General features: G+C 34.9%; 2 protein-coding genes across 8 annotated transcripts in view; one reads left to right on the top strand and one right to left on the bottom strand.

The window, feature by feature from the left end:
* Nucleotides 1-17,151, top strand: part of bicd1a (BICD cargo adaptor 1a) — a 103,235-nt gene that overhangs the window by 43,152 nt on the left and 42,932 nt on the right. For 6 of the 7 annotated variants that reach the window (XM_089116347.1, XM_089116346.1, XM_089116351.1 and 3 more), the window contains 2 exons: nucleotides 1,129-1,502; nucleotides 2,665-2,767. The gene's annotated coding sequence lies outside the window, so the exon portion shown is untranslated. The remainder of the gene's footprint in view (nucleotides 1-1,128; nucleotides 1,503-2,664; nucleotides 2,768-17,151) is intronic. The other variant, XM_089116348.1, reaches the window with a different exon arrangement.
* Nucleotides 5,288-15,424, bottom strand: slc23a4 (solute carrier family 23 member 4). Its single transcript, XM_039650562.2, has 12 exons — nucleotides 15,182-15,424; nucleotides 14,413-14,556; nucleotides 12,884-13,041; nucleotides 11,774-11,933; nucleotides 10,647-10,828; nucleotides 9,976-10,096; nucleotides 9,745-9,901; nucleotides 9,352-9,605; nucleotides 8,731-8,895; nucleotides 6,622-6,730; nucleotides 6,408-6,503; nucleotides 5,288-6,300 (listed from the first exon to the last, which is right to left on the bottom strand). The coding sequence occupies exons 1-12, from the start codon at nucleotides 15,305-15,307 to the stop codon at nucleotides 6,035-6,037; spliced, it is 1,938 nt and encodes a 645-aa protein (XP_039506496.2). The 5' UTR covers nucleotides 15,308-15,424; the 3' UTR covers nucleotides 5,288-6,034.

Consider the following 17,151-nt stretch of genomic DNA (forward strand, 5'->3'; position numbering starts at 1 on the left):
CCACCCCAGACCTAAACCTAACCGCGTCATCTAACTGACGCTTTCCTTTAGCGTCAGTTAGATGACGCCGTAGGATCGCGTCATGTAACTGACGCTAAAGGGCGCCTATACGTCAAATATTGAAGCATGGTCAAAGGTGACGCCTTGGGGTGAGAATGCGTTGTATTGACAGGGTGCCATGTGCGTCGGACGTAAAGGGGGAATTTAACTCTAAATGTGAAATCTCATTGGCTGATGCTAAATCTTTAAAGCCAGTTCTCAAAATGACTTTTCTCTCATACTCCAAGTCCGAAATCTCCACTTTAGTAGCACCTATAGACACCAAACTTTCCAGTCTTGTACCTAGTTATATTAAGATATTTACAGAGGGAGTTGTAAATATTTTATTCCTAGCCTGGTTTATTTAACATTTTATTCCAAAAAACATGGCGAAAATATTTTTTAAGGCAATTGGCAGTATATTCTGATTTACAGGATAACAAAAGTAGATATCCATAAATCCTTCTGTATTTTTTTTTTCTCATCTAATATGTGAACACAATGAAAAAAGAATTTTGAACCTGGCTTTATCCAATACTCAGATTTTTTTTTTTTACATATATGCAAATTAGTGCATATTTAATTAGACAATGCCTCATTTGCATGTTTAAACATTAAATTAGAGAAAACTTGTAATATTTTTTTTCTCATCTTAATCTCTTAATCTAGGTAATCAACTGGGAAAGTTTCATGGTTATATCTGCTAGTTAAAAAATTACCCTATCCACCTGTAGTGTCTTACCTTAGATAGCTCAAAAATATAACTCTTTTACCTTTTATCTCCCCTTTGTGGGTGAGCCCATGCACACGTTGATATGAGCGACATTCATAGCCACTAAAACCAGCAAAGAACGCTTTCCTAATGGTTTCAGTTTCAACTTACCATAACCTCAGACTGCACTTTAACGGACGATGTGTTCACAATGTGTTCATTGTCAGTTTGTGACAGCTGCTTATCAGCACAAGCCTTGCCTTCTCAATCCTGACACTTTTTAAAGGATGAACTTTTGACAACTCTGAAATACATATGTTTTTTCTCTTTCTACACCCTGTTGTCTTTGTGACCTCTTCCTTTCTATTCATCAATAGTTTTCTATCCACGCAATGGACAGAGTAACCATAAAACTGGTTCCATTGGAAGCGGCAGATGAAAAATGCTTTTTTGGCCTGAGATGATAAGCAGGATTATAAGCCCACATTGAGTGCTTGTGTCTCGGGTCTGCTTTCGAGAGATTCGGGATGGGTCGTCTGGCACCGGAGCTGCCTCATCAAACACTCCTGGGACACAGCCTTGAGGCCAGAGCGAGGAGACCAGGATGTCCAGCAGACTTTACTAGAATCATCTTCTCCACAGGGATCACACCATCACAAGCCCCAGATGCCTCTGAATATCAGAAGTGAGGAAACAATATGCTGCAGTTCTCAGGCATCTTCTGCTAATTAAAGGTTTTATTCCCACAAAGGTTAGTGGAGGGGAAACCTTGACTTGAGATGACTGATTATGTATGGAAGCCAATTCTTCCACTAAATCATGCTTTTGTAAATTCTAATTATGACAAAAAATTCTAATTAAAGGAGAACTCCGGCGCAAAATGTACCTTTGGTCTAATAAAACATTGGTACCTAGTCAACCATTCTATGAGATTTGTTTTCATGATAATCGAATGTAAAGAGTTAGTGTGGGGCTATTTTGAGTCTTGTTAGTGGTATAAACTAGCGATTTATTTTTACTTAGTAAATGCCCCCAGTACTAGCATTATACACTAAATGCTTTACATTCAATTATCATGAAAACAAAACTCAGAGAACGATTGACTAGGTACCGATGTTTTATTAGACCAAAGGTTCATTTTGCGCCGGAGTTCTCCTTTAAGTCATTTATGGGATGAAGTTGAGTAGTTAATTACATAGAAAGTCTATCTCTATATGGCTCTGCCATGGACCAGTCAGCAACCATCTTCAACCAATCAGAACACCTTATTAAAAGTTACCACCCAGCAGTAGCCTAGCAGCCAATCAGAACCATCAGCATTTTAGCTGTGAATTTTGCATGGATAAGCACTGCCCTGAACCACAATATTTATATAAAAAAAAACTTAATTCTCAAAAAATTACTTTATTCTCAAAATATTACGACTTTAATCTTGAAATGCTAGCATTTTTTTAAGGATTTTTTAAATTGTATTTATTTTTTACGTTGTGGCTCAGGGCTTCCGTGATTTCCTTAAAAAAACACACACTATTTTCTAGAAAACTAGTTAATTATTATTGCTAAATCACTAGCCAAAACATGCTTAAAAAGCAGTTTTGTTTTTCATTTAAATATTATTTTAGTGGTCCTTTCACTCCTTTCACTAATTGTTAGGCCAATATTAAAGCTCAGATTTTCCCTCCTTTTCCTTCTTAATAACAAGATGCTTCTACTGTGGAAAAATTGCGTGTTCTTGAAAGTGCTTTAGTCTCTCTTGGAATATATATTTCTCCCTTTGATGTGATTAGCGTGATCAGCATGCTGATTATGAGGAGCAGATAGGTAATAGTTTGATGGTCACGCCTGAGTAAGTTAGCACTGTTGTGGTTTGGATGATCAGCTTCACCATCCCTAATCAAAGTCTCATTTATTAGTGATTTAGGGAAAGGGAGGAACATTGGATCAGAAGCCTGAGGATGGAGAGATCACAACAGATGGCTTCCACAGGATTCTGTCCTCAATGGAAACTGAATACAGGTGCCAAGAATCATGCACTCAGCAGGATGGAGGATGAACAAAAAAATGTGGTTTTCATTTTTTATTTCCTTTCAGCACGACTGTGGAGTGATAGAGGTTATTGTGCAAAACCAGTTTAAACATAGATATGCATTCATTTTTAAATAAACAACAGATGCATATAAAAACTATAATTAAGAGAAATATTTTTTTTAAATGACATATAAAATTAAAACAACCTTGAAAATTTAATAGAGTTTGAGCTGATATTGTGATGGATGAGGGCCAAAAAAAAAAAAAAAAACGTTTTTCTTTTTTCTTTTCAGGCCCAAAAAATATTCACTGAATGTTGATCTTTACATTTAATGTCAAGTTTTTACACATATGTAGAAAAATACCTTGATTTATGTGAGGGCAAATGCACGTTCAGCTCAGTATTTCAGAGATTCTTCTACAGAACAGACCAGGATTTTCAAATGCAATATATAATAAGGCACTTAGTAGACCTACCACAGTTTTCCACCAACCATGCTTTCCACTCCAAGCTCCATAACACTAAATCAACTTGGGTGTGTTTCACACTGTTTTACTTATGTGAGCATTAACAGCAACACCTTCAATTGGAACGCTGAGGAACATCTGCAGCTGTTGCACTTCGGCTTGATTTTGACTATGGGCTCTATGCACTGCGTTATTTCCGGTGAAGGATTAAGGATGCTCGATAACTTCCGCCGATCATAGAGTCCAATGCAATACCGAGAATTAATATTGAATTTTATACTCCATGGTTATACTAATGAAACGTTAGTCACAAAAACAGATAAAACAGACACCCCTCGTTGTGTTTATGCTTCTTTTTAAAATTATATCAAATAAACATAACTATATATAAAATTACATCTAAACGTATGTACGTTTCGTTTCAAAGACGGGAGGACAGTAAATATTGAAGACTCTGCCATAATCCCGTTTTCTCCGGTTTTCCTCCGCTTTAATCTCCACAACCGGAAATGGACGAGCATCCTTACGTCAAATGCGGAACTTATGCGTGCATATAGCCCATTAGAAGTAGCTGTCCCTCTTTAGCAAATGCCTAGCATGCTGCATCTGAGTTAGAGTTCAATAGTCTGATTTTACAGGGAAGAAAAGGGTCTCAAAAGTGCTGAAAGGGGTGCAAAACGTTTGGGATTAACCATGAGAGCATCCATGATGGTTCTTCGTCTATTTGCAAAGGTATGAATTTCGCAGATTATTGATAATGGAATGTAGTAGGCTAGAGAAAATTGGAGCTCCGTCCAAAATGGATGGAAGAGTGTGTTAACTGTTGTTATTTAGCGCCATCTTGTGGATTACAAAACAAGAAAGCCAAATGAGGAAAGGTGGAATAATGGTATTAAAACATTTAGTTTTTTTCTCATTCATAAAATGTAAGCATCAAATTTATTTCTGAATTACAGTGTTTTGAATTAATTTCACTATAGTGTTCGTTGCGCATGAAAATACATAGGCCTATGTGCAGGGTTTGTGAGGCCAGTTTGATTCTGATAAAAGAGAATGTTTTTGAAGGAAGTATTTGAGTTTTGAGATTACGCTTAGCCTACATGTGATAAAATAGCAAAAAATTATCATGAAATGTGTTAGAAAATGAGAACCTGTGCTAATAGCTTAGAACTAAAGCTTACTGTAAATCCTTTAATCCTGTTAACTGCCACGCTACAGTTTCATTTTGTATTGTGGTCTTTTTTAAGAACTCTTACTGAACTCTCACGTCCACCTCAAGGCTGTCAATCAACGCTGCAATGACCAGATATTTTATACGGCCTCATTATCTGGGGTCCAGAGTCTCTGAGGACCCTTTAAATACAGACAATATTTCAGCATGTGTCCATCAGGTGTGTTTTAAGGATCTCCACAGAGCAGTTAACAGATTTATTATCCATAAATTGTGTGTTCTTTTAAGCTTAATAAAAAGCTTCAATAACATTGTGTGACGTCCAAAACTGAGTTTATTTAATTTGTAAAATGTATATTTATACCTTATCAAATATTGTATTACTCTACAAGAGTAAAATGTCACGTGTATATATATATATATATATATATATATATATATATATAATTTTGTTCGGGTGTTGTGCCGATTTCTGTGACCCACCTAATCATGTCACAGACATAGACGTTGTATTGTAAACAGAATTCTTTTCAACAATCTCTTTATTCTTTTGTTTCTAGCCCTAGAAACAAAGCTATAAAACTAGTGACAAATAGAGGTACTTGGAAATGAATTTGACTAAAGACTACCTAAACTTTAAGCAAGCAAACTAAATTAAATATGCAGAAAAATATATATATTTATAGTGATTATTAAGATGATGTCAGATATAGTAATATTAGCATGTTTTAAAAATCTAGAAACCTTTTTCTTTCTTCTTAAAACGATATGAAAAAAAATTACAGGGTAAAAAATTTCTTTAAAACAAAATAATGGTAAAACAATGCACTTTATAATTATTCCATTTAAAATTAGCGTTTTAAAATGTGTTTGCTGTTATTATCTTTATTTAAAATCATCCAGCACCATTAAGACAATAATAATAATAAAAAAAAAAACATTAATCAGTGACAATTTAGGTAGGCCTTGTTAGGCCATTAGTTCGATCATTAGTTAACATGAACTAACAATGAAAATAGAGTAAAGCATTTATAAATGTTCATTTCAACATTTACTAATAAACTATGTTTAAAAAAGCTTTATCTGTTGATTTTATTTAATGAACCTTAGCTTACACAAACTAACAAAAAGTTGTATATTTATAAACTAACATTTAACCCTTCGATGCACAACATGGGTCTAAATAAATAGACCAAACTGAGTTTTCATTTTTTATATCTTTGCAAGATATAAATCATGAAATTTATATATCATGAAATATTAAATGCTAAAATAAAGTGATTTCAAAAGGTGAAACAAAATAAATGCCTAGCCATGCATGAAATAACAAGAAATGAATACGTATAAAATTAATACTGCATAGTCATTAACTAATGTGACCTGATTGTGAAGTGTTACCCATTATTGATTAACTTTAGGTTTATAGATCATAAAGATGAAAATCGAGATAGATTTGAACAGTACTGCTTCAGATTTGATATGAACTTATGAAAATGGGGGGTAAAGCTGCCTTCTCAGTTCAGTCCATACCTCTGAATGTGACTTAAGAGTCACACAATTAGGAGCTTTTTCTACTAAATTGTCTCTGATTTTCAGATGTAAGTCCCCTTCACAGACTATAACGCCACCCCCACTATGATGTGTGCATCATCCTTGTTAGGCTCTGTTTTGGTGTCCAAAGAATCCAAACTGGATGGTGTGTCATCCTGTGTGCTGACTTTGTGTGTAGGGCAGAAGGGCACATACTTAGTCCATGTGAAGGAAGAGAGGCAGGTTTTAATTCCAAAGGGCAGCCCATACACGTCATCACTTTCTAAGGTGTTGTCTGACTCATTTTGGTGGACCTTGTTCCATGCAATAATGCCCCGTTCGCGTTTTGTTCCTGAGGGAATATTTAACAGAAAGGTAAACGCAAAGGGGTGAAGTTACTTGATGAATCGGATATTGGAATTGGTACAGTTACTGAAGCAGATTATTAGCAGAACTCACCAGGTATTGTGTTATCAAGGATAAATCCAAATAATCCTCCGACAAACATACTGGTTGTCAGAAGCACTAGAAGCACATGGTCCAGTTCAACAACTCCTAATACAAAAAGTATAGCACAAGATATTTAATAGGAAAACAAATGCTGAGAGCAGATGTGTCTGTAAGAGTATGTAGCATGTGCTTTTCCAGTACTTATCATAGTTTATATGGCTACCTGTCGCTATAGATGTGGGGTTTTTCATTATCCAGTTAGGAATGGTAAGCCCAGTGAACATGGAGAATCCAAAGATGAAGATGTTGCGTGAAGAATTCATGTCTGTATACTATTAATAATGGAAATCATTCATGTTAACAATATATCATTTTAATCATAAGAAAATTAAGAAATTAATACTTTTATTGAGCAAGGATGGATAAAATCAGAAGTGATAGCCTAGTTTGTAATTTTTTATAATTTTTTTTTACTTATACATTTATTATAGTGTTATTATACATGTTAAATTATTTTAAATTATTTATTTTAAATTATTATTTTTTTAAATTAATTCTGTTCTTTTGAACTTTCCAGACAGCAACACTGTCGAACCAAATCCGTCCCACATCTGATACATGTTGATTCCACACGTCCCAGATGTGGGTCGAATCTGGGCCGACACAGTGTTGCTGTCTGGGTTTCTATTTATCAAAGTACTTTGAAAAAAATGTATCATGGTTTCCACCTAAATATTAAGCTGCACAACTGTTTTTTTTTTTAAACATTCTAGTGCAATACCCATGCAAAATCATTTTTTAGTAATTGTTGGTTTGGTATGGTATGTTTGGTATGAGTTGCTGAATAGCCTAGGCTACTATTACACAGGAGCCTAAACTCTGAGAAAACGATAACGTTAAGCGCACCAGAATAAAATATAATAATCAGAATTTAACAGTGTAGCTGACTTACAGATTCAGTTAAATCGCTACTTTTTCAAAAATGAATCGATACTTTTTTTTCAAAAATAAATCACTACTTTTCCGAAAAGAATCAATACTTTTTCGAAAATGAAACGCTACTTTTAAAAAAAAAATTAATCACTACTTTTACGAAAAGAATCTATACTTTTTTCGAAAGTGAATCACTACTTTTTCAAAAATGAATCGATACTTTTTCAAAAATGAATTGATATTTTTTCTAAAAAGAATGTATACTTTTTTGAAATATAATCGATAATTCTTTTTAAAAGAATTGATACTTTTTCGAAAGCGAATCGTTACTTTTTCAAAAATGAATTGATACTTTTTCAAGTGAATCGATACTTTTTCAAAAAAAGAATTGATACTTTTTTCAAAAAAGAATCGCTACTTTTTCAAAAAGAATAATGGAACAAAATAAAAATGTAACAAATTTAAAATAATTTAACATGTATAATAACACTATAATAAATGTATAATTACATTTATTTGTTACAATATAGTTTTCTTTACAGTTTTAAACTATTTATAGTTACATTGTATTAAATGTATAATCACATTGTAATAAATGTATAATAAGACTATAACAAATGTATTTGATATATGAATGTTATATGAATTTCATTTTTATATTACTTTTAAAAAATAATCACTACTTTTTTTCAAAAAGAAAATAATAATGTGACAAATGTATAATAATAATAATAATGTAACAAATGTATAGTAACACTGTAATAAATTTATAATAACACCGTAAACATGTATAATTACATTGCAATAAATGAAATCTAGCACAACCCTGAACAATAACTTTGAAAAGAATCGCTACATTTCTCAAAAAGAATCACTTTTTTATTTCAGAAGTAAACAGTGTAGCTGACCTAATTTTTAGCTGACAGAATGTTTAACCACAATTTTTAAACCACAACCCTCTCTAATGTCAGAATGTTTATTTTTAAACCACAACTTCAATGTGTACTTCTTTTACAGATATATTTAACAACATCTTTTGCATTTCTAATCCAAACAGCGTCAAACTCGGCACTGCCCGTAGAAAGACACCCGTCACGTTTGAAATCCATCGGATTAACGGTTCGAGAGATATTTGATTAACAGACAGACAGACAGACAGACAGAAAGACTCATAGACAGACAGACAGACAGACGTTCCTGTAATTTATAGATGGATCAGAAATGTTTCTTGAGCGCCAAAATCAGCATATTAGAATGAAAAATCATCTATATTACCAGTCTTACTGTATTGTTATCAAAAAAACACAGCTTTGATGAGAATACTTTTTTCCAAAAAGAATCTTGACCAGTAGTACAATAAGAGCACCTAATGTGAAGCTTTTTGCATGAACAATTTTACCTGTAGGTTTGAAACACCAGCAGCCATAATGACCCCGAACATGACCAGAAACATTCCTCCAATGACGGGCGTTGGTATTGTAGTAAATATGGCTCCAATTTTCCCAAACATTCCCATTATAATCATTATAAAGCCACTGGTCACAATCACCATGCGACTACCAACCTGTAAAGACAAAAGGTTCCTCACTGTAACTTCAATAAAAAAATTCAAAACAATCTCTCATAATCTCTCTCTTTTTTTAGATAGTGAATAGTAGTTGTAATGATCACTGAAGGCAAGTTTGAAGAAAACCCAAGAGCAGTTTATTTAGAAATCAAAATGTGAGCAAACATAAAACAAAAGCATGGCATGAAACTCAAAATTTAACCGTGAACATAAACATGGACTAGAACATCGACATGGACTTACTAACAGTGGATATAGGAAACAATACTTGACAAAGATACATGGCAAATATGAGGGCTTAAATACACAAGGAACTTGTGAAAGACATGAGACATGACCAAAACAAGACGTGACAGTGGTGTTGTAAGCCTATGCAATCATTATGAAATTGAATTAAGTATAAAACATTTAGGCTATCATTGTAATAAATCTTATCATAATAAGATGTTGTACCTTGGTAATCCCCAAGGCTCCTACATTCTCACTGTAGGATGTGGTTCCATTGCCTGTGCCCCAAGCACCTGCCAGCAGACATCCAATGCCTTCAATGCCAATGCCCCTGTTAATGGCATGTCTTGGTGGTGGTGGAGCACCAGATAACCTTGCACAGGCATGATAATCACCCACTGATTCAATCATTGAGGATATAACTCCTGCCAGGATTCCAAAAACTCCTGCCAGACTAACAGTTGGCACTCCCCATTGACCTGGAAAATGGTAATAAATATGAATATTGATGCTTCCAATAGCCCATCTGATAATACGACAGCAATAACGAGTCTTGAAAAGAAACAACAATGGTCATATAAAATACTTTATGTGTTTTAATTGTGCTGGTTGCAATACCTGGATAAGGAAATCTGAACCAAGGCGCCCTGCCCGTAACGTCTCCTTTAACATCAGTCCGAGCTAGATAGCCATATTTATCAGGGTCTGAGGGCAGGACATTGTAGATCGTCAGCAGGTAGCAAATCAACCAAGAAAGAGTGATTCCTAGCAGGACCTGAGGAAACAGGCCTTCCTTATAAAGGTATTTTTATGAAGCATTTATACTTAGAAAACAGATATAAAACTTACAGGCATAATCTGAAATATGTAAATCCTGGTAGTGTGAAATTTCTTGGCTTTGCTGTATTTGGGGAAAGGGACGGCAATATGACGGAGGTACTGCGAGAATATCACAATCAAACACGTCGTCCTGTGGAGGACAACAAGACTGCGTTATGGCTCCGTGTCATTTAAGATTTAGTTTAAGTAGGCTATATAAGCATAAAAGGTGCTTTTAAGTTAAAGCATTAAAAGTCCTTGCTGGACAATCTGATAGTGAATGTGTTACCTGACAATTCAAGTAAATCAACTCATACACAAGTATTCACAAATTTTCGACTAAGTTATGTTATTTGGGGTATTGTGTTATGTTTGTTATAAATGTACCTGTTCAAGTTTGATACTGTCACCTAAAATGAGGTCAAAATATATAACACAGTCTCATCCCAAGACGTCAACTAACTGACGCTTTTGACCATACGTCAACATCCGACGTTTTAGGGTACCCTTTTAACGTCAGGGCGTCATCCAACTGACGCTTTACCTTTAACGTCAGTTAGATGACGCGGGTAGGTTTAGGTCTGGGGTAGAGTTAGGATAAACCTCATATGTAACTTTTAAAATATAACTTTTTCTAATGGTATTCAGTGTACCTACTAAAAAATTTGGATTATGACAATTAATTCTGAGAAAGTACAAACATGGAAGAGATGCCCCAATGGTTTCCTGCGTTCATGCCAGCGGAGTCAAACAGCGATAGACCAATTAGTGAAATAGTTGGTGCAATGGTCAAAGGGCCAATGAAACGCATGAAGAGACCAATGAGACCGGAGAATCCCACTACCACTTGGAATAGGGAGCCCACCATGATTGAGCCTTGGAGCTGTGCAAGAGAAGACAACAGAGACTGGATTTTAGAGCTTATTCTATAAAGATATTCTTTTTGATGAGTTTCTCTAACAAGATAATTTTGTATAGCTATCTTCTTTTAAATAACATTTTTACCTCTGCATTTCCATCTAAATATACAGTGGCCCCAAAAGTATGAATTTCATTGGGTTAAAATATAAAATACTAAGCCAATTGTTATTAAGCAACTTGCAAATAAGTAATGCATTTAGTTCCCATTTAGTTCACACGGGTGACCCTCAAGGAACGACAGGTGTAGTTCATCATTTTAATAATAAATATGTTGCAAGTTTGACATCCAGAACAGTGTTAGGAAACATTTTTACTAGCCATTTGATTTCACATTTTTTGCTTAGGTTTTTATCTAAAACAATGACTTGTTTACTGGCACAAGGGAGGGACAACCTGTCACTCACATGAGATTACAGCAATAGAAAACCACAACAATCCAACAAATCAATCAATTCCCAGTGGACAAAAAACATTCTTGTTCATGAAGCCATTTTGCTCAGATATATTAGCCTGGCTAACACCAGACCATGTATCATTGAGAATGAAACGTGGTCTGGAAACCACATGTTCAATTTCTCGTATTTGAGGCGTGGTTTACGAATGCCCAGAGCCGTATTATTGGGTGCTATCAAATGCGCCTGTACATCTATCAGATGCGCCTGTGATCCCTCCCCGTTCTGTGATTGGTTCCCTATTTCAGGGGAAAATTTGGTTCATGGTATCCAGACTGCGAATAAAATCGCGCTGCGGTAAAGCAGAATGGGGAATCCCAGGCTACAGATATATGTCAAAGTAGGGAAGAAAAGATGATCACAAATTCCGTTTCATTGCGACTTTGACTATGACGATAAAATTTGGGATTACTTTATCCTTACATGCAGGGTCTACCAATCACAGAGATACTCACCATTTGCATTCGACTTTGCCAAACATCAATGAACTCGGGTGAGGAGGTGTTGACCAGGCTGGCGTTTTGTGTCCAGGCTGGACAGGTCCATTCAGGCATTGCAAGCAAAGCCATGGTGGGTGAAAGGAACGTAAACGTTCCACCCTGGAGAATGGGTAACCTTGCATTAGGAAAGAAAAGAACCTTGTCACCAAAAATCTAGCTTTTAAATTGCCAGACTTACTTTTTACATAATTGACATGTGCCTCAGCCCCTTTTGTCAACTTTGTTTCAGTGTTTTAAAGGTTACAAAAGGTAATTTAGGTAGTTTTTGGGGAACTAATTACAACAATTCTACAGCTTCACAAAAAAGGAGCTCCTCAGTTGAGAGACCTGAGGAATGTGGATTTAAAATGTGCTGGACTTCATGCTAATACGATGGAAAATTCCTAATCCGATTACGGTTTTCAGCTACAGGAATCAGTCTGACCAATGGCCCACATATTTCTGCTGTCCATCAGTAATGGATTGTTTCAAATCCATCATGTTTGATTGGCATAAAAGTAAATGCACTCGAAGTTCTTAGGGTCTGTACTCTGTAGAGTTAACATAGCAGGATTTCTTTGGCCAGTTATTTAGACCAAGCAGAACACAACAGGATATCAAATCAGAGGCTTATCAGACGGTGAAAACATTGCTAAGCCATTATTCACACTTATAGGTCAATGAACCCTTGGACTGAATATTTGAATTGTTCATAAACATGCCTCACAAAGGTGTAGGTCACCTTATAATTAAACAAGGAACACATTCACTCAAAGTGTATATGAAGTATACTGCAATCATTTTCTATATGAGAAATAGCTTTTCATAATTAAGCAGTAAGCACCTTTAGTTAAATAATTGACAAAGAAAGGCCCTTGTATCTCTGTAACCACAACAAAACACTGATTCATGACAATGATCAAAACACTCACAGTGTTTCGTTGTTCAACCAACACCTCATCCTTAAAATATTTACACATCAATATCTTGGTTGCCTTGGTTTTATCAGTATTTCTGAGGAATGCTGTGCATTTTTTTATCAGGCTTCCCATGTGAAACATTGCCATGAGTGATAAGGAACCATACCTCACTCCAAAAGTGACCTGCAGTAAGGTGCACACCCCAGACACGAAGAAAATGGTGCTGATTAGGTGACTTTGAGTGAGGCCGTCATGCTGTAGACAAAGGCCCTGAGACAATATCAGAGGAATGGCTATGATGCCACCAAAAGCTGTAAGATAGTGCTGTTGGAGAGAAATAGTTATATTCAGTAACCTTCTAAGTACAGTGAAGTCTGAAAGTCTTTTATTTAGCTAAATCTATTACTTTAAAGGGTTAGTTCACCCAAAAATATGAAAAACATCGTCCACTAACCTTTGTGTTGGTCTAAACCCATAAGACTTTCGTTCTTCTTTGAAACACAATCGTAAAGCGAATACACGATTTTAGTCAAAATTTTCTGAAGAGACTGAATTTAGGCTTTTATTCACATATATAAACATTGATTGGTGAACATATGTGAATAAAAGCCTAAATTAAATCTCTTCATATAAAGCGATTGTGTCCCTTCATAAAATGTTTACAAAACCACTCTATTAATATAGATTTGTTTTGCGGTCTCTTTGTGAACTTTTTGAAGCCTCAAAGTGGTAGTTGCATAAACTTCCAATGAAGGAACAGAAATATCTAAGATTTCATTGCAATATTTGTGTTTCAAAGATGAACAAAAGTTCAAAGAATTTGGAACAACATGGGGGTGTGTACGGTAAATAATGACAATTTTCCTTTTTGGGTGAACTAACCGCAACATGTTTATATAATAATCATATATGTACTGTATTTAAAAAAAAATTTAATTTGTTTTGCTCTCCTTGTCTACAAATTCTACAAGTTTGTGTAAAACATGATAATGTTCTCCAGCATGATTTGAGAATGACTACTCATGATCATTGTCACAAATTGGCTTATTTAATTAAAAATTAGTGTCGAATCTTAACCCTTTAAAGTCAACTGTAGCTTATTTAATACATGAATCAGAATTTCACCTTTGATTTTGGCCTTATAAATAACAAGTTTTGGGCCTCTGAATAGTTTTTTTTTTTACATTCTCACTATAGGCCATAAAAGCCTGATGTACCAAATATGGTATCAAATTTTTTATACATTTTCAAGTTATATTTTGTTGCACTAAACTGTTCATTAAGAATGGATTTTTCTGATTATTATTTCATATGTCAGGCTTTACAGTGTTCATGATGTCTAATTCATTTTGTGTCATATACATTTTGGGTAAAAAATTCTCAAAATCCAAAATCTTTCTCGGTAACACTTTAAAATAAGGTTTCATTAGTTAACTACTTTAGATAACATGAACTAAGAATGAACAATATTTCTACAGTATTTATTAATCTGGTTAATTTCAACATTTAAAGGCATAGATTCGCATAATCAATTGGCGATCTGGTTAGATTTTTGGACCAAAAATGTAAATTGGAACTGTACATATTTACGGACAAATACTGTGCTGTTCATAGTGCATATTATCCATTTGAATTAATTAGGATGAGTCCATTGATGTAAGCTAAATCAATGTTCAGAGGAAGATGTGTGCTTACCTGAATCCCCAAAAAGATGCAAAGATACCATGGCGGAACATCTGTGACACAATATGCTAGCTTGTTACTGTCTCCCTCCTCTGAAAAACTACCTCTTCCATTCTTATTTCCCGGTAACTCACAGAAACGGTCTACACCATCAACCTAAAGTCAAGAGAGATTAAACAGCTTCTGTCCCAGCAGATTTCAATCAACAACCTTTCCTAATTCAGTCAATTTCACATGGCATGAGTAAATATTTTTTCACTTTCACTCATTTGGATTTGTGAGCATAAATCAATGCACCTCGCTCCAGAGAGACTGGTCTTTTACTTTTGTATTGCTGTTTTTTTTTTTTTTTTTTTTAATGGCTGCAATGTTAAAGAAATTGGTGTTTTATGCTAAATATTAATTTTATAAATCAAAAGAGAAATAGGCTATGATACACATTGCTTCAGTTACACAATAACAAACACATGAGTAATGTTTGATTAGAATCTTCGTCATAAAAATAAATTATTACACACCATAGCTTTTTACAACTGTGTTTGTACATCAGCACAACCTATACAACTGATTATAACCGGACTGAAGTTTGGCGCAACTTTTAGAATTAAGCAATGAAAAAAGACACCCATGACCATTTTTTGACACCCATGATCAAATAGTACATTCAAACTTCAATGTCCCTGGATTCAATATGTCCATTTCTAGAAGCTCTAAGACTAATTTAAAAAAACAATCAAGTAATTCTACATCAAATTTCTGTCTATTAATGGAGGTTACTTACAGTAAATGCATAGTTATCCAGCCCATCTCTGGTCTTCTCTGGAGCCATGAGTGTGGAGACAGGAGGCGGTGTAGTGGAATTCTCAATGGAAATTCTAATAAGAGAGAGGCTAGTTAAGGGCAGCATAATAAAGAAGAGAAGAGAGATGAGATATGAGGGAGGGAGGGAAGGAAGGGGAGGGGGCAAAACACGGGACTGGATATGGGATGCTGTAGTTGATTGTAAGTGCTATGGGACCCATCAGCTGCTCATGTGAACTCAATTACACCACAACTTGCAGGCAGCTGACCAGAGCCACGTGTTGCTGGAGCAAAGCTCTTTCTGGCTTAAAAATACACACTTACACACTGACACACACACAAATGAGTGCATGGGCCAACGCACCAATGCATTTTGATGCATGTTAATCGCCATGCAATGCATCGTGGAAGTCTTTCTTTCAATTATTCATTCATTGAATGAAAAAGCAAAAGAGTAATGTATTATATCTCCCAGGGCAAGGGTCTTTTTTATGTTGCTGAATGATTGCTAGGTTTACATTTTAACTTCATGTGGGGTGAATATAGTTAAACTAAAATGAAAACCATTACATTTTTGTTACTTGAAGTAAAATAAACATTGACTGAAATAAAATTATATATATATATATAAACTAGTTGCCAGAGCATATATATATGTGTGTGTGTGTGTGTGTGTGTGTGTGTGTGTGTGTGTGCGTGTGCGTGTGCGTGTGTGTGTATACATTTTACTTGATGCAGTACAATGGGAAAATCAAGAAGACTAAAATACACAACAGTATTTTTAAATAATATAGGCTACATAGCATGAACAAAAAACATCCAAAGTATATAATATTTGATATTTTTCAAAAGTTTAACATTATTTACTGAAAATGTTTCCTGCAAGATTGTCTACACTGTCCCTGCCAGATGATTTTGTTCTTCTTATTATAGCAATTATATGATCATTTTACTAATTTTTATTTTAAAACCTGTGATACTGGCAGTATTCCTGCACAACATGTGAACATAATTAACTATTTTCTTCCAGTTTATTTTTTTTTCTTTTTAATGATGTGCCAATAAAAACCTGACTTTCAAAAATAAACCTAGCATGATAAACATTTTTGAAGTAAACAATGAATACTATCCCTTTTCCTTCTTATATAATTTTAACTGCAGAGAATAAGGGTTTTACATTGCCGTAAAGCTGTTAAAACCAGACCAATGCAAGACTTCCCAAATACTACGTATCACATGTCTCTCATTTTGCAGACTTATCTTAGATAGTGACAGGACAAACCTAATCATCCAATCATTCTCTCATCAGATCAACCCATTGGATACCCAGTGGGCTCTTGTGAATCATTATCTTATGATCTAATGATCTATTTCTTTCATTAGATCATTAGATAATGTTAAGACATGCCGTCTACACTCTAAAAAATGCTGGGTTGTTTTAACCCAATTTTGGGTCAAATATGGACAAACCCAAAATGTTGGGTTAAAAATGTAATGTTAAAATTTAACCCAATGGCTGGGTTAGTCCATATTTGACCCAAAGTTGGGTCAAAACAACCCAGCATTTTTTAGAGTGTACTTACCTTAACGGACATTCCTCAGATAAAGCAAACCTCACTGTTTTTATAGGGCCATCCTGCAGTTAATGATTATGAAAGTCAAGGAAGTCATGAAAGCCAATCAAATGAATGTGTTTGAAACCCAGTAGGTGTGCCACATAGTCTGAGAAAATAAAATCACATGCAGTCTGGTGAATAATAGACACATGAAACAATCAACAAGGACTCAGGGCAAACAAGAGGGCTTAAATAGACACAAGAATATAATGACAAGAGACGCCTGTGAACAATAACAATGAACCAGTTACAACATGACACAACATTCAAGGGAACCTTTGGCAGGGTCACATGACAGACAAAAACCAGGGGAGAGGAGCAGGCTGTGCAGGCG

This window comes from Pimephales promelas, chromosome 10, assembly GCF_988280905.1.
Source record: "Pimephales promelas chromosome 10, fPimPro1.hap1.1, whole genome shotgun sequence".
Taxonomy (NCBI): domain Eukaryota; kingdom Metazoa; phylum Chordata; class Actinopteri; order Cypriniformes; family Leuciscidae; genus Pimephales; species Pimephales promelas.

Coding starts and splice junctions, on each gene's coding strand:
- slc23a4 (XM_039650562.2), bottom strand. CDS start 15,307: ATGCTGCCCTTAACTAGCCTCTCTCTTATTAGAATTTCCATTGAGAAT. Junction 11,934..12,883: donor CAGGTCACTTTTGGAGTGAG/GTATGGTTCCTT, acceptor TCCTAATGCAAG/GTTACCCATTCTCCAGGGTG. Junction 10,829..11,773: donor GGCAAAGTCGAATGCAAATG/GTGAGTATCTCT, acceptor TCTCTTGCACAG/CTCCAAGGCTCAATCATGGT.